The sequence below is a fragment of the Physella acuta genome, unplaced genomic scaffold, assembly GCF_028476545.2.
Source record: "Physella acuta isolate Inbredline_101_S28 unplaced genomic scaffold, ASM2847654v3 ptg000094l, whole genome shotgun sequence".
Taxonomy (NCBI): domain Eukaryota; kingdom Metazoa; phylum Mollusca; class Gastropoda; family Physidae; genus Physella; species Physella acuta.
In genome coordinates, this window is record NW_026731614.1 from 370,997 (window position 1) to 393,221 (window position 22,225).

Genomic DNA, 22,225 nt, shown 5'->3' on the forward strand with positions numbered 1-22,225 from the left:
AAAATATTGGTATTGGATTTCCAAATGGGAGATAATTCATTGCTTAAATTTACATTCATTTCAAATTCCTGCACCTTAGGTTGACCGCTTACCTATAAATACAACTTTAAGATATTATTTGCTATTGTAAAAATTATATAGAGCAGCAGTCTAAACAAAATAGTTTGGTAGGTTTTTTTTAGCATTATCAAGTTAAAAAACAAATACATCAGTAGCCGTTGTAGATTGCAATACTTAATGTTAGTAGATGTACAGTATGAGATGGTGCAACAAATGTGTCTAAAATCATCTTAGTCGCAAATTAATCATATAATTTATTAAGCGTCTTTTTCATATTTTTCACCCTCTCCTAAAGGATTCATTTATAACAATTGTAGGCTGGAATCTATAACATTTATAACCGTTAATTTTTCAAAAACAAAAAAAAAATGTTACATAATCACACAATATAGACATTTTACAATTATACTTAAAGACAGCCAAGCTTAAAGCAGGTAAGTTCCATTTTTTTCCAGACTGTTATCTCTTAGGGGTTGGGGGGGGGGGGGGGGGGGGCTATGTCGTAAACAAACAAAGCAAACTAGTGGACGTAGCAACAATTTCAATAGAATGTGATTATGTTTGCAAACTGGAATTGAAGGAATTAGTGCAAATTTTTGCGACGAAGTGGGCAAGTAAAATTTGATTTTGATGTGTAAATATAAGGTGTATGCAATAATAATAAAGTAATATGTCACTTTTAAACAATTCTTCTCTTATACATATGTAATTAATTTGTGTGAAAGGGGGCGTTTTAATAAGTTTTGCCTAGGGCGCTAAATAACCTGACACCGGCACTGACTACAAAACTGATGACTTACTTGCGCAGAGGCCTTTTGCTGCTGTAGAGTTTCTTCTTGTTTCTGTAGCTGTAGGAAATAGGACTGGTACTCTTGAACCTTTCTTTCCACATCTGGAGAGAGTAACACTGAGTTAATTCTATGTCTGTGCAATAACATGATATTCATATTACTGTAGTGTAATTGGTAATTGGAATAAAAACTTTTTATTTTTAAGAAGGTTTTTGTTATATTACCTCCCCTACATCAATACATGGTTTTGGCCAGGTGTCTAAGACAACAGTTCAGTATGAGAAAGGACAGGATAGATCCCAGTAGAGCAAAGAAACTCAGAAAAAAGGTTAAAATTGATAGTTCAAACATTAAAGAATAAATAAAAAGAGTGACATGATGAAGGAAAATTGAAAAAGATATTATTATTGGAAAGAGTAGAAATAAATGGAAAAAGGACAGAAAAGCGTGGAAGGATTTTGTAAATGGCCTATGAACTACTACTGGAAGTTGAAAAAGGCAAAGAAGAAGAATACACATCCTTGCCTTCTCTTTCCTTCATCAGCTGTTCTTGTTGCTCCACCAACTTCATCACCTGCTCAATGTAATGTTTTCTCTCCTGCTCCAAATTTTTTTCAGCATTCTCTTTCTCCTCAGATATTCTACAGAAAAAAATGAACCTTTCATAAAGAGTTGATAAGAACATAAATTTGTAATGTTTTGCTTTTCAATAGAAAAATACTCAATACTTTTTAGCATTAAGAAAATGTTTCTACAACACATCAAAAACACTTTTTTAAGTACACTTTATGTAACATAGCTTAATTTACATGAATGTTTCAGCTTTACCTTGCAAGTTCTTTAATCAGATTGGCAACTCGCTTCTTGTCTTCAACACAAAGGTCCTTAAGTGACACAGGCTTGCTGTATTTTATGCTTGTTGAGGTGAAATCACTTTCCCCTAATGTTGTTGACATCTAAATTTTGTAGGATATATTTACAATTACAGAGTATTGTATTAAATAAACCGGGAGTGATCTCCCCTAAACTTTCTCGAATATTCTTATATAAAATAACAGGGGATGGGAACTCGGGCTATAGACATGATTTTTAACCCATTTTAAATACTTAAAGTTTTAAAAATAGAATAAAATCTCGTAGACAAATTAATTGCACACCAAGTGAACGCCAAATAAAAAAGCGCATAATGGTGCGTGTGATGACGCAAGATTACGTCAGACATGTTTAGCAGATATAGGTTAGCAGAAACAGACTATAGGCCTAGTTGGTTGGTTAGAGAGGCCAATGGGCACACAGGGCTGACCGGTCACGTGGGACGGTCAGCTGACCACTGAGGCGTGGGGCAGTAGACTGTTAGGCCGGCAGAGGATGATTAGCTAGCGAGGAGAGAAGGTGTTAGGTAGTGGTTAGAGATGGTTGTAATTTGCAGAGCTACGGAACAGTTGGTCAGTGTTAGGATTGGTCATGGGAGTGCGTAGTAGTAGGTAATATGTGGTATGAACAGTCAGTAGTATAGTAAATAGTACAGTGTAGATCAGTTAGGTAGAAACTTGAACATATATATCATTTTAATAAAGAACAATTATAGTTGAACTTGAACTGTGTGTTGTTGGATTCATTCGTTACCGCCTTCATAAAAATCCCCACCCTCACAGTGCGCAATATTATTATTACTTTTAAAATTTACATTCGTTTTTTGAGAAATCGGAAGTAGCGTAAAGTACTACTTCCAGTCAACGGAAATGACTCAAAATTTAATAGAAGGTAGAGAATTAGATCTTTTACTTACATATGAAATTTCATTTATCTATCTGAAATAGTACTCAAGTTATAGGCTTTTGAAAAATTCAAAGTAGAAAAAGTACCACTTCCGGTTATCGGAAATCGCTCAAAAGTTGATACGGATCTACGATTTTGATTAAATACTTATATATGAAATTTCATCAACCTAGCTGTAACGGTACTCAAGTTATCGTGTTTACACACGGACAGACAGACACACAGACAGACACACAGACAGACACACAGACATACGGACAAGATTGCAAAATTATGTTTTTCCGTATCAGTGAGGTGTGAAACGTCGAGATTTGTAAAAATCTCGATTTTTTTTTTTTGCACGTTTACAAGACTTTCTCTATACTTCGTATATACGAGAAAGTAAAAATGTTCTTAGAAAATAACAATTGTTCATCTATTTTTAATTTTAATCTACTACTCTAAAAATTTTACAAACTTAATAACAAAATAACTGCAGCCACCACCACAATACCCAGCTTTCTCTGGTCAAAACAAGTTGATATGGACACCACTTCAAAATAGCAATATAGTACTAGAAACTTAATAAGAAACAGAGGTTAAAAGAAAGGTTAAAAATATATCCAGTAAGATTACATGCTGAATTTTAACTGTGACATCATCAAGGTGTAATTACTTAATGTTAAAAAAATAGTTTTTATGGATACAAACAAATTAATTGACAAAAGTTTGTCATGTACTAACATCAGAAGAGACAGCAACTGACAATTTTGGGCTAACAGGATCAAGAACTTGAACAATAGGTTGCACAACTGGAATAGAAGCCTTAATTTCTTTGGTACGCCCGCCTTTGACTCTAGGACGCATGTTGCCAACATCGGAAACTCCTGGGACAATAGATTCTGAGTTGTACAGTCCTAAATTAGAAAAACAATGGTATTTTTTTACAGACATGAGTAGCATAACCAGTAAAGCCATAAACATTTGCATTTTTTTTAAGATGGTCAGGATTATTTATTGAACTATAAAAAGCATGCTCAAATAGAACAGTTAAGTCTTCTTCCTCAATAAATATTTCCAAAACAAGAATAATTTGACCTTCCGGGCTTCCATACTAACTGAGAAGAAAGGAAGAGTCTGCTCTTTGGGTGTGGGGAAATTGCGAGACGCGAAAAGCGAAATGGCGAGGCGGGGAAAATGCGAGAAGGGCGCGAAAACGGTCGGTCACGTGACTTTTTTGTCTCGCATTTTCCCACAACCCGATACTTACGCTGGGTGGTGATGAAATGCGGAGATTTCTGCGAAAAATTTACCGCACCCGATTTTTAGTGGTATTTGGTCCAGACTCCAAAGACGTTTCGTTTACATTGTTAAAACTTCCGACTTTTCCGTCGCTAGACATACTGATGATTTGTCGACTCCCCCATCTTTTGTGTCGACTTAGATTATCACCTTGTTCGAAACCGACGGAAATACCGCCGACGATAGATCAACTTCTGTCTTTTGTGTAGAACGCCGAGGCCGCCTGATTCACCGTCTTTGAAGATCGCCGTGCCCTGATCCGCTGCCGCCGCAAACATATTTTCTATTGTTGCATAGAAATTTTGTATTATAGCCGCCGCGCCGCCTACGATTTTTTCTAGCTTTTTTTACCATATAAATCTAAGCTCAAGGAAATGCCTACATCATTTGGATTCAACTATTCTGGAGGTAAGAACTACTTACTGTGTGTTTTCTCTTCCAATGTTCCTTTACACTAATTTATATTAGATTTTATATCACGGTTGTGACTTTTCCGAATTTTCCCATAAATGTTATATTATTATTTATTAATTTATTGTAAATATATATAAAAATTTATTATTTATTATTTCCATAAACAAGTCAGAAAAAATAACCTCAAATTAAGTATGCGATTACTGCCCTATGTGAAGGTGAGGACTAGATTAACCCTCCCTTATGTGTTGCTTATTCCTAAGCTTTTATGAACTCTCAATGTCCCAGTTTTTTTTTCTCTTACTTACTGTTTGGGGGGAAAAAGTGACGTCACCGATATTATTAGTTGCTCGTGCTATATCTTAAGCTATGGGCCTACTTCAAATATTTTTTAAAACCAAGTTGAACTTATCTGAATTTTTTGGTTTTGGTGGTGGTGTTTGGGGGTCTTCCATAAATGACGTCACACTCGTAGGGGGGGTGAGGGGGGTCTGTAGGGGGAGGAGGGGGTTAGATGTTGTGAAGTCACACTATAAAAAGCACTGTTGGAAAAAGAATTTTAGACGTTTTTCGCGTTTTATAAAACTGTTATAATACATTGTAATAGGAATTGAGTAAAATACTCTATTTTGACCGAAATTAGACAAGATTGTGGGAAAATATCGATGTTTTAAAAAAACTCAACTGCAATTTTGAGAGGGGTTGTCGGCTGAGGTGTCATTTTAGTGGGGGGGGGGGGGGGAGGGGGGGTCTGGTTTTTTGTGATGATGTGTGACGGAGGTGGGGGGGGGGGTAAAAATCGTCAAAAAAGCGTGACATCATTTATAGATGACCCCTTTTAGCTATTAAATGGTATTTTTTTCGATAGCGGACCTTATTCATGTTAGTTATCTACAGACGCACTTTTTTTTTCATTCTGTTCATATTCGTGTTCTGTGTTAGCACAGATATAAATTAACTATCAAGGGATGCCTTGTATAATTTGCATGAAATTGCCTTGGATACCAATTTTGTACGCCACATCACGTCCCACCCAGACCTAACTCTTGTAATGTGGATGGATGAGACCATTCAAGTATTTCGGGACACTTTAAAGAAAACGAATTGCGTCCAACAGTTGTCGTATGACACGACATTCTGCCTAGGGGATTTTTACGTCTCAGTGCTTTTGTTTCGTGAAACGGAATTCACGAGTGAACCAGTTATACCACTTGCCTTCATGATTCATGAAAGGAAAACAACAAAGACTCATGAAATTTTTTGGCAACACATCAAGTCTGTTTGCCCAGAGCTGAATACCTCTAAGCAAGTCATAGTCACAGACCAGGAAAAATCTATAATTGATGCAATCCCGGGCAGTTTTCCAAATCTGCAGCGTTTTCTGTGTTGGAACCATGTACTGCAGGACTGCAAGCGATGGCTTAGGTCCCATGGGGTACAGTCATGTGATGAAATGGCTTATTATATTGACAGTGTAAGATCCCTTCTGCATGCAACAAGTGAAGAAGAATATAAGGATAACTTCATACCTCTTATTTCCAGATGGAGCTTACCTTTTACAGAGTATTTCAGCAAAAATGTTCACCCATCAATGAACAAACTGGGTTCTTGGGTCTTAGCAGATTACGGCCTTTCCGAAATATCAGCGAACCAAAGTGAATCGTTCAATGCAGTTCTTAAAAGAATGCATAACTGGAAGGAAGCGCCCGTTGACGCAATAGTCCTGAGCCTCTTCAGGCTTGGACAGTTCTACGTCACAGAAACGTATAGAGGAAGAAGACTAATAGGAAATTGGCTGCTTAAGGATGATCTTGTTCATCTGTATAGGGAGGAGCATACAGTCATTCCACCTGCAGTTAACCCCGATGAGATAGTGGAAAGAATTCGAGAGAATTTACAAGAAGCAGTTTTAGTTACTGCACCCTTAGGGAAGGACTGTTTGCCTGTTTGTGCAACTGTTGCCGAAAGGACACAATTCGTGATTGACAATGAACTGATAAGTTTAAATAATAAACTTGGTACATTCACCATTAAAGGGTCAACAGACCCCAGGGTGGTCACCCTGTTTCCAAGGGAAACATGCTCCTGTCCGGCCGTTGGTAATTGCTATCACATCGTGGCGGCCAGACAGGCAGTTGGATTATCAACAGTCAGCAACAAGAAATCAATAAATCTAACACAACTAAGAAAAGCTGCAAGGAAGCGCCAGGATAAAACTTCAGGGCGTAAACGTCCACGCCCCGCTGACGTTGATCCGGCTGGTGACCACAATGATCAAGACATTGCAAAAATTACCGAAATGATAAAAAATACAAATGATAAAAAACGGAAAACAGATGTTGAGCGTGCGGATGATGATGATGAGAACATGGGTGCCAGTGTTGTTTGTGGGATGAACGAGGAGAATGTGAAATGTTGTGAATGTGGATTGGAAGAAGTAGCAAAAGAAAAATGTATAAATGGGAGTCTAATGAACTGGGTTGGGTGTACTATGTGTGAAAGATGGTGTCACGAGGTGTGTTTGAGGACTGTTTCAGAAGATTTTTATTGTAAATTTTGTTCGTAATTAAAATTACTTAATAAAAACATAAATTGCACTTTTTAGAATTGATTATACTTTTACACAAAAATCCATAAATACATGTTGCAGAATATCTCTCCTGCTGACAAGATTATACCAATTCACAATGACACAGCTCACGTTTGTATAAACATGAGCGGACTAGATTTTTAAAATTAATGCCGACTGAGACGGGATTTTCCTCTCGCTAACGAGAGTATCTATCTATAATAATAAAAATAATTTAAATAAATAACGATAATAATAAAATCTAGATAAAAAATAACAACATACAACACTCGTGTTAAAGGGAATGGCTAAATGCTTGTTTATTTTAAAACAAAAAATAATTTAAATAAATAAAGATGAAAAAAGCATGAAATTTTTTTTTTTCGCAAAAAGTGTCTCGCTATTTCCCCTTAATTCCGCAGGTATGTCTCGCATTACGTTCTCGCATTTTCCCGCCTCGCCATTTCGCTTTTCGCGTCTCGCAATTTCCCCACACCCCTGCTCTTTAGGCAGAGAAAATGTTATATTTTAGATTGCTTCTTCTTTGTTCTTAATTGTAATGTTGGAAGGGATTTCCTCCAACACAGTTAAGTATTATGTGTCAACTTGTTATGCTCCATATAAATCTAGATCTAGGCTTCAGCTTGCTTTTCTTTTTGGATTAGCTTTTCTTTTTAGATTTGTCCAACCAAGAACAAACTACAAGGCAGAAGTTGTTTGATTTTGGAGTTGTCTTTCCTAGAAGAGTTGCTGTCTCCCCCCCCCCCCCCCCCCCCCCCCCCCCCACTATTAAGCCTAATCTGCCTGGGGGTTCAACGTCAAAACTTTTCGGCTTAGCAGCTGTGAGCTTTTACCGACTCAACCGCGCCAACCCCAAATAAGGTCTATGTAAATTGTAAAATATAGATCTAGTGATTTTTTTTCAACTTAATATTTAGGCCTATAGATCTAGACATTTTATATTATTAATAGCCATCTTAGAATTCTATCTGGATTAGGATCTTTTCTAGGCTCTATTACTATTATATCAGTTAGGGCACTTAGTTAGGGCCTAATAAAAAAATAATTTAATTTAGATCTAGATCCTAGATCTCTTCTAGCACCTAGAACTAGGTCCTACCTAGTAGTTAGTCTCATATAAATTCAATTTTCTTCAAATTATAAAAAGAATAGCATATAATTGTAGAGCTTTAAAAATGCAATCCAACAGTACCAATTTTATTAATTTAGCATAATCGGTTGATTAAATATAATTTTTTTAGTGTCGCAAATAAAATATATAGAAACGCGACCAAAAACGCAGGTAAAAAGTCAAATTCACTTGTTTTAAAGCTAGTAAGCAAGAAAAGACATGATTCTTTCTTACTATTGAAATCAGTTTGCTTATACCTACATTTTTTTACACCAAGGTGAAAGTAAATAGTTTATATAAATTTATAAAATGCCATTTATATAATTTATTGTATGTTTTGTGATGAATTTTCAATTGGAAAATACCGCATTTGGAAGCAGAAAGGTAAATTCTACAGAACAGATGTTGTTTGGAATGTTATAGATTATAGATCTAGGCCTCTATCAAAATGTTTGTTTAATAAAATTCAATTAGAGTCCACCCATTTCTGATGGGTACCTGATATACATTGGGGAAATTAAAGGTAAAAAGTAAAGGCGGCTGTGAATATCGCTGACCACACGGATAATCACTTCATATGCCGAGGTCAAGAAACATGAACTCTACTTCATCTGCCAAATAGATTGCTTTGTCTACAGAGGAATCTTAATTAATGATTAAAGGGGCCTAATAAAATTGAGTTATGTTTGTAAAAACAGTAGGCCTAAGCTTTAAAAACTTATTTTGGTCATTATCGGAAAAAATAAAAATCTTTTCGACTAAATGGGTTGAAAAAAGCTTTGAATTTGTTTCATTGTTTGTTATTATATCTTGTAGTATTTAGAATTGAAGCTTTCTTTCTTAATTACAAGTTGTATTAATTTCAAACCTTAATGTAATTTCTTTTTAATTCAGTATTAGCCTAAATGTAAGGTAGGCTACAGAATTCAGATATTACCTATGGTTTTGTGATTTTTATATGTTTATAACATTTGTGTTTATGAAATGACCTAATGAAGTTATCAAGCAAACTGTTTTATTATTATTTTAATAGGCCTGCAAGTTATAAGTACAAAATATAGATATCTAATCACTAGATCTAGGTCTAAGCTTAAGAAAAAACTACCAAAAGGGTTTGAAATACTTAAATATAGTACTAAAAGTAGCTATGTTTTGAAAAAAGTTTTGAAAAAAAAATATCTTAAACTGGAGACATTCAATTTAAAAGTCATTATAAAAACTCCACGATCTAGATTTATTTCTAGATCTCTAGTAGGAATACAGATTTAAAGGCTTTCCCATCAGTATCAATGTACTATCTTAGCTATGTGGGAGGTCAGTACGAGTTCACTGGGAAAAAAAATCGGATCTGCCGTAGGGGGGTGGGTTTAGTGCGCAAATGCTCCTGACCGATTGCCAAAAGGTACAGAAATTCTAAAGATACATTTTAAAAGAAAAATGGACGGCTGAACTGCAGTTATCAAAATATAAATAATTTTACACAAATATAGCTGTCTTTTGCTAAATCTAGCTCAATTTCCACGAAAATCGCATCCGGTCGCAATAATTTTTATATCAGCTTGTCGGCCATTCAACGATCTATCACGTTGTAGCAGACACCAAACAGATTTACCCGTATGGTATTGCGCGAATGCTATTTTTAGCAACAGTGCCGAGACGCGATCGAAAAAAACGAACTAGAAAGTGGCCATAAAAAAGCGGGTCAGGGGAGGTAATTCAAACTCGCGTTATGAGACCTAGCTATACCTAGATCTAGATCTAGATGTTATTGTAGAGACACTGAGAGAAAAACATGATGAACTTTTAATAAGCCAATAAAGTGGGCCCTGCTAGTCCTTAGGTAGCTAGAATCTAGATTCTAGATCTAGATCTAGATCCCCCTGTTTATACTTCGAGAACCTGAACTTTTCAACTTGTGTTTTCTATTTTCAAGTTTGTGGACTGCGGTAGGTTTGCCTAACTACCTGTAACTAAATCAAACATGCTATTATGGACCTAGTCTAAACAAAACTTTTTGGCACTTTATTTGTATTATTACTTTTTGGCTGATGTAAAGCTAGATCTACCTGGTCTCGGTGATGCCCAAAACACAGATTCGCTACCCTGTTTAGTTGACTTCTGCCTGCGCGCCGCCATGTCTAAACAAACTGGGGTACCTTGTTTGAAACTAAAATCTGCGCATGTCTGAACTTGACTTGGAAAAGCTTTTTTCTTTATTTTATGGTCCAGTGGAAACCGAAACAAAAGCAATCAGATTAAGAGTAAATTTCCCATTGTAGGGGGGCGAGCTTATGTTTGCAATGGCATAGGAGGGGGGGGGGGGGGAGCCTCCGATCTCCCAAAATGACACCTGTCTCGCATTAAGTTATTTTTATCTCATTTTATTAGCAACGACGCGCGCATGTAACTTTCAATTTAAAAACGGTTGCACATAAAACCACAATATAACATTCCTGTAATCGTTAATAAATATAGAATATAGGCTACATTATTTTTTTTATAATATATCCTATTTAAATTCTTTATTTGACGATATGGGGCCCTTTAATTAGGCATAGATATCACACATCACAAAGTTCCGATCGTTTATGGACGAGACCTGAGGCATACATCGCCTATATATAGCCTATATATATATATATATATATATATATATATATATATATATATATATATATATATATATATATATATATATATATATATATATATCGGAAGGGGTGTATCGATAAGCCATTTTATTGTGCACTACCACTTCTATTCCGAAAACCAGAGTGCGCCTTTTGACCTTGCACCCCCCCCCCACACACACACCAACAAACCACCCAAATATGCCAAAATATAGGCCTATTTAATAGACCACTTTGTATTATGTCCAATCGATAAGAGCTATAATTGTACTGTTGTACTGTGCAATTTAAAATCAAAGATTAGATATGTTGTTAATGTTAACAATGGAGTAGCCTAAGGATAAGTGAAAAAAAGTTAAACGATTACAACGACATAAGCGAACAGCTGGCGATGACAAAACAAAACAACATCTACCGGCAATACCATAACGATTAAATCGTTATTATGGCGACAACTTATAATATTCTGAAGGGGGAGGGGGGAGAAGTTCAAAAACATGGTGGGGGCCCTTTATTTTTGTTCCTACCGTTTCAGATGTAGCAGCAGAACTAGAAGAAAAAAAAAACCCGCAAAAAATATTTTAAGCCAATGAATAGGCATATATAAAACGCCGTTACGGCATGGCAGGCCGGCCTGTAGACCGCTGGGAGCGTCGTTACGGTGTTAAAGAGTTAATAGTATTTAAATTGAGCCAGAGCGTAGCGACCCTTCCCGGCGCCCGGGGACAAACTTTCGATTTGGACCCCCCCTCCCCCCCCCCGCGAATTTTTCATTTGCACCTCCCCCCCCCCCCCTCAAACTTTTGATTTGCACCCCCCCCCCCTCAAACTTTCAATTTGGCGCCCCCCCCCCCTCACTACGCGTCCGATTTGAGCATATTGCGCGGATATTCAGATCATTGCGTTTTGCATCTTTTGCCGGCCAGATTGCGTTGGGGGAAAAAAAAATTTGAGTAGTCACTTCAAAATTTAAAATACAAACAGTAGGCAAAAGACGCCAAGCACATCGGCGAGGTTCAAATGGTTCACAATACGTGTTTGATCATAGGTTGCATTTTTTTAAAGTATCAATTTCGGTTAGTTTTTTAAATTATTTTTTATATGACGAGTAGAACTTAAATTTTGGGTGTGGGGTGAGGAGTGGGGAGGGGGAATCATATCGCATGACGATTTTATAACTGCTACGGACCCATTTATTCCACTATACCTATTAACATGGATGCATGCCCCAAGTTGCCACTGTACCTGCTAACCTTGATGCATGCCCCGAGTTGCCACTATATCTGCTAACCTTGATGCATGCCCCAAGTTGCCACTATATCTGCTAACCTTGATGCATGCCCCGAGTTGACATTTAATTCTAACAAACCGCGAACAGATCAGAAGCCGTTGTTTATTTACACATGTTTTCCCTCCATGGCTCGACGCTCGCTGGGTTTGGATCTAGCAACACCATGGGCTTGACACACTATGATCAAAGTATTTCTTTCTTTCATGCATCCCTCTGTGGGAGGGTGGTGGGGGGTGCCGCCCCTTCTCCACCTGGGGTAAAATAGTAAAAAATATATATAATTTAAATACGAAATTTAGATATTTAAGTTAAACCATTGTTATAAATTGGCAGCCCTCCCCCCTCGAAAGTTTTAAATATCCACCCCCACCCCGCCCGTCCGGGGAGAAATATCTGGAAGAAACCCTACAGGAGAGTGAGCAAGAATGGACAGCGTTGACGTGGAATTAATATCATGACTGAGTAGTCCCACTGCCGATTATATTTGCATTTATACTGAGTATGGCGTGAACAGGATTGATCAATGTTTCTAGGTGGGGAGGGGGGGTCTCGTAATATGAGTTCTGACATCTTATATTACAGAAGAAAATGTGTGAAAGATTTGGGCTGTTATTTTTAAAAACCCAAACTTTCCATTTCGAAGCCAATATCATTACGTCCAAGGCAGCCTATTTATTTATATCATTCATACTTGTATAATATAATGTTTTGCTATTAAACATTGTAAATTACTTGTCTAATATAATGTTTCGCAGTTGTAACATTGTGAGTTATCAAAAACGTTGATCGCTACAACATAAAAACGCGCCTATAGTGAAAGAAAGGCTTGGTATAATGTCGAGACCTTCCTACAACAGTAGTAACCAGATGATTGTTTGGTAAACACCAACACTAACACCAGCAGCATATTCCACTTCATCATCGGCAGACGACATTCAATCAGTCAGTAGGAAGTTGGTCATTAAAAGGCCATAATTAATTAACATCAGTTTAAGGCAGTGCTACTCTATGGCTCGGAGCAGAGGGGGGGGGGGGGGGCGTGGTGGGGACATATGTCCCCGGGCGCCGACCTTAGGGGGGGGGCGCCAAATTGAAAGTTTGAGGGGGGGTGTGCAAATGAAAAGTTCGAGGGGGGGTGCAAATCGAAAGTTTGAGGGCGGTGCAAATGAAAAGTTCGAGGGGGGGGGTGCAAATCGAAAGTTTGAGGGGGGTGCAAATGAAAAGTTCGAGGGGGGGGGTGCAAATCGAAAATTTGCTCCCGAGGGGGGCGCCAAATTGAAAGTATGTCCCCGGGCGCCGGGAAGGGTCGCTACGCTTCTGGCTCGGAGACCTGGAGGGTTACGAAGACAAATACTGATAGACTACAGGCGTTCGTAAACAAATGCTTACGAAATATACTCAAAATAAGATGGCCGGACAAAATATCAAACAAAGACCTGTGGCAAACCTTAAAACAACAGCCAATAGAAAAAGATATCAAGGCCCGTAAATGGGGATGGATCGGACACACGTTAAGAAAAGAAAAAGAAAACATCACAAAACATGCATTAGACTGGAATCCCCAGAGGAAAAGGAGGGTGGGCCGCCCATGGAAAACATGGAAGAGAACGGTTGAGGAGGAGGCGAAAACAGCTGGGCTCTCATGGGCACAGATTAGAGGAGCAGCCCAAAACCGAGTCCGCTGGAGACGTGTGGTTGCAGCCCTTTGCTCCCCAGGGGCCACAAAGGAGTGATGATGATGATGGCACGCTTACTTAAAGCTAATTATAATCGTCATTTAATTGTTAGCGGATTTGTAGCGAGCACCTTAAAAATTTGTCACCCCCCCCCCCTCTCCCCTTTCGTCATCTAACATAAAAGAGCTACCTTCTCCTCCTCATGTGTGTGACGTCATTTTAATAGACGGCCCTTACACGAATACGCATCACTGACTTTATGGCAACAAAGACACTTATTCAAGGGCTCACAAATACAGTGCAGATTTTATCAAGCTGAATTCGTTTCCACAACGAAGATTTTTAAAGCGGATATGTGGTTTGTAATCATTCAACCAAAACTTAAGGGACATTATGCCGAATCCATATAAGATCAGAGTTTCTTTCAGATATTTTTCTTCCAGGGAGAAGGGGGAGCTTGAAACTTTTGTTTCAGCGATACGGAACATTGAAAGAAAAAAAAACTGAGAGTTACTGCCCTTGTGCACGGTTTATTAACAACACACGCTAAGTTAGAACATGGACTCACAAAACGCTAGAAGAAAAAAAAAAATATAATTACACTCGTAATCAGTCGGGGCTAAATATGCCATTTTCAATTAGGCGAATGCATTAATGATATTAATTAATAATAATGACGCAAATTATTGATGACCATGGAATACTAGTAGTAGAAAGTTTATGGGACGGTTGTTTAGCTGGGTGAAAACTGAAAACGAAATTGTTTCAGACATCCAATTTAAGCAGTGGCTAACAGTGTTTCTTCCAGGCATCTCTTCGGGGTGGCGAAGCCCCCCCCCCCGAAATTTTTTTACCGCCCCCCCCCCCCCCCGAACGAAATGAAATGTATATAATTTATATAGAAAATATATACTTTTAACAGTGTCCGCCCCCCCCCTCCGAAGAAAGTCTACCACCCCCCCCCCCCCCCGAAAATTTCAAGTGCCCCCCCCCCCCCGGAGAAAAAAGTCTGGAAGAAACACTGGTGGCGTAACAACCTTGTAACCAAGGTCAGTGTTTCTTCCAGACTTATTTCTCGAGGGGGGGGGTGGGGGGTGGAAAGTGGTAAAAGTATAGGTTTTCTATATAAATTCCATTTCGTCTGGGGAACTCCGTCACCCCCCCCCCCCCCGAAGAGATACCTGGAAGTAACTCTGACCAAGGTGGACAGACACCCAGGGGCCCCGATGTCCCACGTCCCCCGAGCTGTTTATGTAAATAAATCGAGCCCTTGAAATATATGACGCTGTTTGAAAATTATTTTTTAAAATTATCTTTGGAAAGAGACGTGTGATCTTATAGCTCATTTAAAAACAAAGCAAGCTGCAGTTGGTACAATGCTCATAGTAGCTCGAAGAAATATTAATTAAAGTAGATTGTGTCATCAATCGAGCTAGAAATTAAAAAAAATTTTTTTTAAAAGAAATGTAACAACATGTACAGCTTAGACGAGGGTGTCATACGCTTTTATATAAAATTATTTTCATGGTTTAAATTAGAAGCATATATCCTAAAATATAGTTACACCAGAGTTTCTTCCAGGCATCTGAGCCCCCCCCCCCCCCCCCGAAGAAAGTCTACCCCTGTACGAAATGGAATATATATAGAAAATATATACTTTTAACAGTGTCCCCCCCCCCCCCCGCCCCCTCTCTGAAATTTCAGTCCGTCCCCGAAAAATTCAAGTGCCCTCCCCCAGAAAAAAAAGTCTGAAAGAAACACTGATAGTTACGTTTATTAGAAGCAAAAAAAAATATGTTGTAGAATAAATAACGAACAGCTGGGCGCTCCTGGGAGCCACTGGTTATCTAACCACAAACAACGACACAAGAACCCAATGGAACTTCAACAAAAAGTGGAATTCTTGCTGCTGCCTGCCGCCTGCCTAACAAACACCAACGGCAACAGGCTCGAACAAAACTGAACCCGCTATCTGAAGAGGCCAAAAACTGAACCCGCTATCTGAAGAGGCCAAAAACTGAACCCGCTATCTGAAGAAGCATAAACTGAACTTGCTATCTGAAGAAGCATAAACTGAACCGCTATCTGAAGAAGCATAAACTGAACCCGCTATCTGAAGAGGCCAAAAACTGAACCCGCTATCTGAAGAAGCATAAACTGAACCGCTATCTGAAGAAGCATAAACTGAACCGCTATCTGAAGAAGCATAAACTGAACCCGCTATCTGAAGAGGCCAAAAACTGAACCCGCTATCTGAAGAAGCATAAACTGAACCGCTATCTGAAGAAGCATAAACTGAACCGCTATCTGAAGAGGCCAAAAACTGAACCCGCTATCTGAAGAAGCATAAACTGAACCGCTATCTGAAGAAGCATAAACTGAACCCGCTATCTGAAGAAGCATAAACTGAACCCGCTATCTGAAGAAGCATAAACTGAACCCGCTATCTGAAGAAGCATAAACTGAACCCGCTATCTGAAGAGGCCAAAAACTGAACCCGCTATCTGAAGAAGCCTCTATGAATTAAAACTATAGAAATAAAACAGATCGTTAGAATCAATCACAATCAACCCCCCCTACCCCACACACACACTTAGAGCTAAACGGAGGTGGAGGGGGGGGGGCGCTTGAAATTTGTATATATTTCTACATAAATTATATTTCGTTGGGGGGGGGGGGTAGAATGTTCTTCGGGGGAGGGGGGGGGGGTGAGAAACTCTGGCCCCCCAAACTGATATTTAATAGTTAATGCGGCCCTCGGCCTGAAAAGTTTGGAGACCCCTGATCTAGATTCAAGTTCTTTGTAACTTTATCAGCATGTAAACTTTTACGCGGAATGGGCAGCAAGGAATAGTTTACCGCGGTGTAATTGTATTTTAAAACTGTAGGCTATAAAATGTACTGTATTAAATAATAACTGCGTCTTCAGTTAATGTGTGGCGTTGTATTAAACTCTAGTCTGCAACACTCATAAATATTACACTATTTTATTGTACATTTATTAATAGGCCAAACTATACGAAATTCATTTTTACAACATGAACTGCAACTCGTGACCCTCATTAGCATATTGACGAAAACAATATGGCGAACGCCGGTGGATACTTTTCGTAAACCTGCTATTTTCTGATTAATGCAGTTAGATGTAATCTTTTTGCAGTTTTCAGATTCAAAACAGCAAAATGGTGTTCGAAACCATAGCAGTTGAGCTAATCAACAGATATCTTGGAACATTTGTTGAAAATTTGGATACATCTCAGTTAAAAATAGGACTATGGGGAGGTAAGAAAAAATGTCTGTCGCGACTGTGGACTAGAATCTAAAATCCAGTCACTAGACTCCTTGAGTCTATACGAGACTAGAGTCTAGGTTGGAGGGCGGTTGTTTTGTTTATGAGAAAGCAGAAGTGAAGGCCTAGATTGAATAGTTATAAGCCCATCTAATTTATTAATTTGCATAGACTTTATTATAAGGGGTCTACTGACTCTGTTAAAAAGTGACTTCTTAAGTGTTGTTTTAACTTGTTTTTGTTGTCTAATAAAAGTACTGTTAAACTTTAACTTTAACAGTACTTAAACTTTAAGTAATAAACTTAACCCTAAGTAATAAAATAACTAAGTATTGTTGTCGCCAGTTTTAGATCTAAGGAAAAAGTAAAAAGTTCTCTTTTTTAACCAACCTGACGGTCCATGGGGCAAGTCAACAGTCAAGTTACAGTTTAGTACACATACATAAACATATTACATAGATTCTACATTTATTACATAATCATAACTATTCATAACATAATTAATTAGAGTTCACATGTTTCTGTGACCTCAACACGGATAGTGATAGTCAAGTGTGTTGAGCAGTGTTTCTTCCAGATTTTTTTCTGGGGGGCACTTGAAATTTTCAGGGGGATGGACAAAATTTTCCGGGGGGGGGGGGGGGTCACTGTTAAAAGTAAATATTTACTATATAAATTCCATTTTTTTTGGGGGGGGGGGGTAGACTTACTTCGGGAGGCACCGCCCCCCGCCCCTAAAGAGATGCCTGGAAGAAACTGGTTTTGAGCACTATGCCCAGCTGTCTTTACTTTCCCTATGTACCCAACAGAGCTGGGTCAACTCAGGGCTGTTGTACTGAATTGAAAACAGATTTGAATTCAAGACATACTAGATTAATACTAGATCTAGATAGTGTAGATAGATATTAGGCTCCCCTATATAGTCTAGCTTTAGACTTTAAGCTCACTTTAGCTTTATAGACTGAAGAGTTTGTCAGACATAGATAATATTTTAATAATAATACCAATAGGACCAATACTCCTACATTTTATGTGACAGTGTGACCTAATGGTAGAACGCTAGACTGCTAACCCAGAGAAAAGCTCTACTTCCACTTGTGACTGTTAATACTGTTATGTGTAATGGTTAATTTGGTTAGTTTTGGCCTATGTGTTAGGTCACCCAGTTAAATTACCGTTATTAAGGCTATGGTAAGGTTTAGGTTAGGGAGACTAGATCAATAATCAATTGGTATTACTTATATGTCAGACAATAGAGGTGTGTAAGGTTGTTAGTAAAAAATGTTAGTAGTAGTAGTATTGCAATCTCAGGTTTAACTTTACTTTATGGTCAGAAATAAAAGTGAGTTAACTACCAGCCTGAGTAAGCTAACAATACACCTCTTTTACTTTTTAAAGAAAATTTCATTATTGTGCTTTTGTCTAACACTGGTGGTATGACACATAAGTGTATAGATCTACCTGAACCTGATACTTCTTACTGAATAATGATAGATCTAGAACTGTACTAAAAGTAACAGGAAATTTAAGAAGAGTTAAAAGGTTGTGTGTTAATAGATTCTAGTTGCTACTTACTAAAATATATAGCTCTAGATCTAGAACCTATAGGCCTGGCCTACTTTTAAAAAAAGTCCAATGAATTAGTTTTATTATTATTGTTTTGAGTTGTTTATCTAGTAGGCCTAACTTTAACTAGCAGATTTATAAATGTTACTTCTATTTTAGTATTCAGTCAACTTGTAGAAGTCAAGTTGTAGGTCCAGTTATATTCACCTTGTGACTCTTAGTCTCCAAAATAAAATAAAAACAGATTTAAGTATAAGTAATGTCATTTTTATACACAACATGATGAAGAGCTCATCAAGTTAAAAAATTCCCTTCTTTTCTTCTTCTTCTTCGTTCTTATTTTATTAGTGTTGAAGGGGATCGAGATTTATCGAACAGTGGGTTTGAACTCGAGACTTTGTTCGAATTTATCAACCATGAGCTTTTTGCCGACTCGACCACGCATCTAACACAATTAAGCGTTACGTGTCAACTGGTTATGCGCCATTGAGGCCATTGACTCCGATTTCAGCCTGCTTTTCTTTTTGGATTTGCTTCCATAGCCTTTGTCCAACCAAGAACAAACTACAAGGCAGCAGTTGTTTAATTTTTGGAGTTGTCTCTCCTAGAAGAGTGGCTGTCCCCAGCTAACGAGCCTCATCTGCCCGAGGGTTCGAACTCGAGACTTTTCGGTTTAGCAACCATGAGCTTTACCGACTCGACCCCTTAAAAAATTCCCTAAATATATTGTTCATCACTCAACTAAAACATGCTCATGTTCACTTTAGTTGTCATCAGATACAGTTCATCAAGAGACATTCATCACCATAACTCTAGCTTTAAGTGCTAATATCTAATGCTTTGTCATTTATTGTCCAGCCATCCTTAACACAAATAAAACAGGTAAACTGGTTTGCGTTAATTGAGTTTGAAATAAATTTGACAACATTGTTTAAATGTTTTGGTTATCTGTAGCCTTTTGTTAATTTATCTTCAAAATTGGTTAAACATTTATTTTGGAAACAATGGTATTTCAAAAGTTTATTATCATTGTACAAGTCTTATCATTGTACAAGTCTTGTAGTTTTATATAACAGTCCCTCTCATACGTTATTATTATGTAGTTATTCACTATGTAGAAACAACAAAAAAATGCAGAAAACAAGTTTCACAACTTGCTGTTGCAAATGAAGTGTATATAGTTATTATCTCCCTTGCTGGATCTAAACATTTTTATGTGGACTAATTTAACTTTAGTTCCATCACAACTAATGTAGCATTCAGAGAAATGACTCATTTTCAACAACCAACAGTCTAACAAAAAAGTCCTGTAGAATGTCCTTTAGTGCCTTTATTATACACAACTTTGGTTTTTAAATTTCCACTTTTTCATAGCAATTCATTTTGGAATTGTAACTTGAAACTGCTACCTATTGTAGAAAAAAAAATAATTCATGCTTTTAAACTAATTATCTCCAGTGGTTTTGAAAGCCTTTTAAAAATACTTTGCAAGGTGGTTTTTTAAAAGATACTGACAAGATGCTCTACTGACCACTGACATAACAAAGCCATGTATTTTTTTATAACTGCAAACAAACAGGACAGCATTTCAGTTCCATTATTAATTACTTAAAAAAGGAAAGGTTTGGTGGTTTAAAAAAAATTTTTTTTTAATATACTGATCAAAAAGCTGTCATCACAAAACTATGTAGCAAATGTTTAACTGCAAATAAAACACAACAATTCAGTTCTGTTGTTAAAAAGAAACCTCTTCTTCTTCTTCTTCTTCGTTCTTAATTTTTAGTGTTGGGAGGGATCGAGTCTTATCTGCCAGAGGGTTTGAACTCGAGACTTATTTAGAATTTATCAACCATTAGCTTTGCCGACTCGACCATGCTTCCATCACAATTAAGGATTACGTGTCAACTGGTTTTGCGCCATTGAGGGCATTGACTCCGATTTCAGCCTGCTTTTCTTTTTGGATTTGCTTCCATAGCCTTTGTCCAACCAAGAACAAACTACAAGGCAGCAGTTGTTTGATTTTGGAGTTGTCTCTCCTAGAAGAGTGGCTGTCCCCAGCTAACGAGCCTCATCTGCCCGAGGGTTCGAACTCGAGACTTTTCGGTTTAGCAACCATGAGCTTTACCTACTCGACCACGCCGACCCCAAAAAGAAACCAAATCACCAGAAAATAAAGTTAGTGTAACAGCTGGAGAAAAATCGGTCTGACAAACCTCAGCAAAACATTTCCCTCCCTTGTTGAAATTACTGATTGACGGAAAAGTTTCACCCATCATTTGTGTCCCCTGTTGGCTGTGTATTGATCATTTATGCTATTGTGTGTGTGTATGCAGAATATACTGAATAATAATCAGATGGATTTTTCCCCTTTAATTATTTCCAAGTGCTGTATCATAATAAACTCCAGCAAATTAAATTATTTGGCATGATCTTTACATTATAAAGGGAAAACACTCTTGTATTGAATTTATTATTTAGGTTTTTTCTGCATACTTGTTACCATACTCAACTGCTAATTGCAAATATTTGTTGTGTGTGTTGTATTTGACACAATCCATTTTAACAGCTTTTTACTCTGGTTAAATAAAATAAATCTATCTATAAGTCTGACACAGACACATCAACTTGAAAAGACCACCTTGACCCACTAATCCCTCCTTAATAGCCATTTGTATGAGTAGCAAGCAGGCACATGACACGGTGTGAGTCATTCCTATTTATTTTTAGATACAGCTCAGTATGTCCTCTAGTTAGTATGCAACATGGTTCTATCCAGACACATAAAAATACTTTTTGTCACTTTTAATCATATCTAGTAGAAGGAATGTGCTGGTATGATACACCTACACAATCATCATGTTACAGTTTCAGCATTTCTCCGTGGTGCTGGGTATCCAGTTTTCAGTCATGGCTTGTGGGCCACACTTTTGTGTTTATACAGCACTTTTTTTAAAGACCAATTAGACTACATACATCTTACCCTTCTTAAATTGTTGTCAAAGTGTTCACTCACAATTTTTACGATACACAACTGTAACTATACAACACCCTTCTAATACTGGTGTCTAATGTCACAGTTTATAAGACACAGAGTAGTACTTGTTACTACATCCTAACATTTGTATGTAAGGCATATTGTGTCACATTTTTCCTATCATAATTTATACACTACATGGATATTTGTTCCTTCATACTTCATTCCACCCTGTTTGTTAACCTTATAGATATTAGCATGAGAAAACGCCTAGTTATGCTAATATAATATAATGATAGTGCTGGCTGTTAGCACTTTTAGCTATACCAATTTGTGTGCTGTTTCTGGGTTTCAGATTGTACTAGATTCCAGTTTCTGTCTTGTTCAGCTCATGTTGTTTCTTTCATTGTGTGAGCTTCTGCCTATTGTTTGATTTAATTTACTACATTTCTTTTTTTTTTTACTTCTCTATCCCATGATTTGAACATTATCAATACATGAATGTTTATTAAGCCAGATTGGGTTGTATATGTTATCAAACTCAAAGTAACCCCTGCCTCTACACACCAGTAGTATGAGCACATACAAACTACATACAAATTATTTATTCCTTATGAATATCCTTTCCTTGTATCAAGTTGTGAAAATATCTTTGCACCCAATAACCTTGTTTTAATATGTTAATGCAAACATTAATGGCTGCCACACACGAAAGGGTCAATATTTGAGACTCTAGAACTTTGCCCTGAATTACAGTCCTTTATGAATGAGAG

The 22,225-nt window shown here is 37.5% G+C and overlaps 2 protein-coding genes across 3 annotated transcripts in view; one reads left to right on the forward strand and one right to left on the reverse strand.

The window, feature by feature from the left end:
* Positions 1-20,763, reverse strand: part of LOC131929070 (uncharacterized) — a 37,349-nt gene extending 16,586 nt beyond the window's left edge. Inside the window, exons 1-5 of one of the 2 annotated variants that reach the window (XM_059285272.1) lie at positions 20,692-20,763; positions 3,354-3,526; positions 1,680-1,807; positions 1,377-1,492; positions 861-952 (exon numbers count right to left, since the gene is read on the reverse strand). In XM_059285272.1, coding sequence (XP_059141255.1) covers positions 861-952; positions 1,377-1,492; positions 1,680-1,807; positions 3,354-3,476 — 459 coding nt within the window. In that variant the 5' untranslated portion in view covers positions 3,477-3,526; positions 20,692-20,763. Of the gene's footprint in view, positions 1-860; positions 953-1,376; positions 1,493-1,679; positions 1,808-3,353; positions 3,527-10,092; positions 10,173-20,691 lie in introns of those variants that run through there. The other variant, XM_059285265.1, reaches the window with a different exon arrangement.
* Positions 16,510-22,225, forward strand: part of LOC131929450 (intermembrane lipid transfer protein VPS13A) — a 120,391-nt gene continuing 114,675 nt past the window's right edge. Inside the window, exon 1 of the mRNA XM_059285665.1 lies at positions 16,510-16,905. Within this exon, the coding sequence (XP_059141648.1) occupies positions 16,806-16,905 (100 nt within the window). The 5' untranslated portion in view covers positions 16,510-16,805. The remainder of the gene's footprint in view (positions 16,906-22,225) is intronic.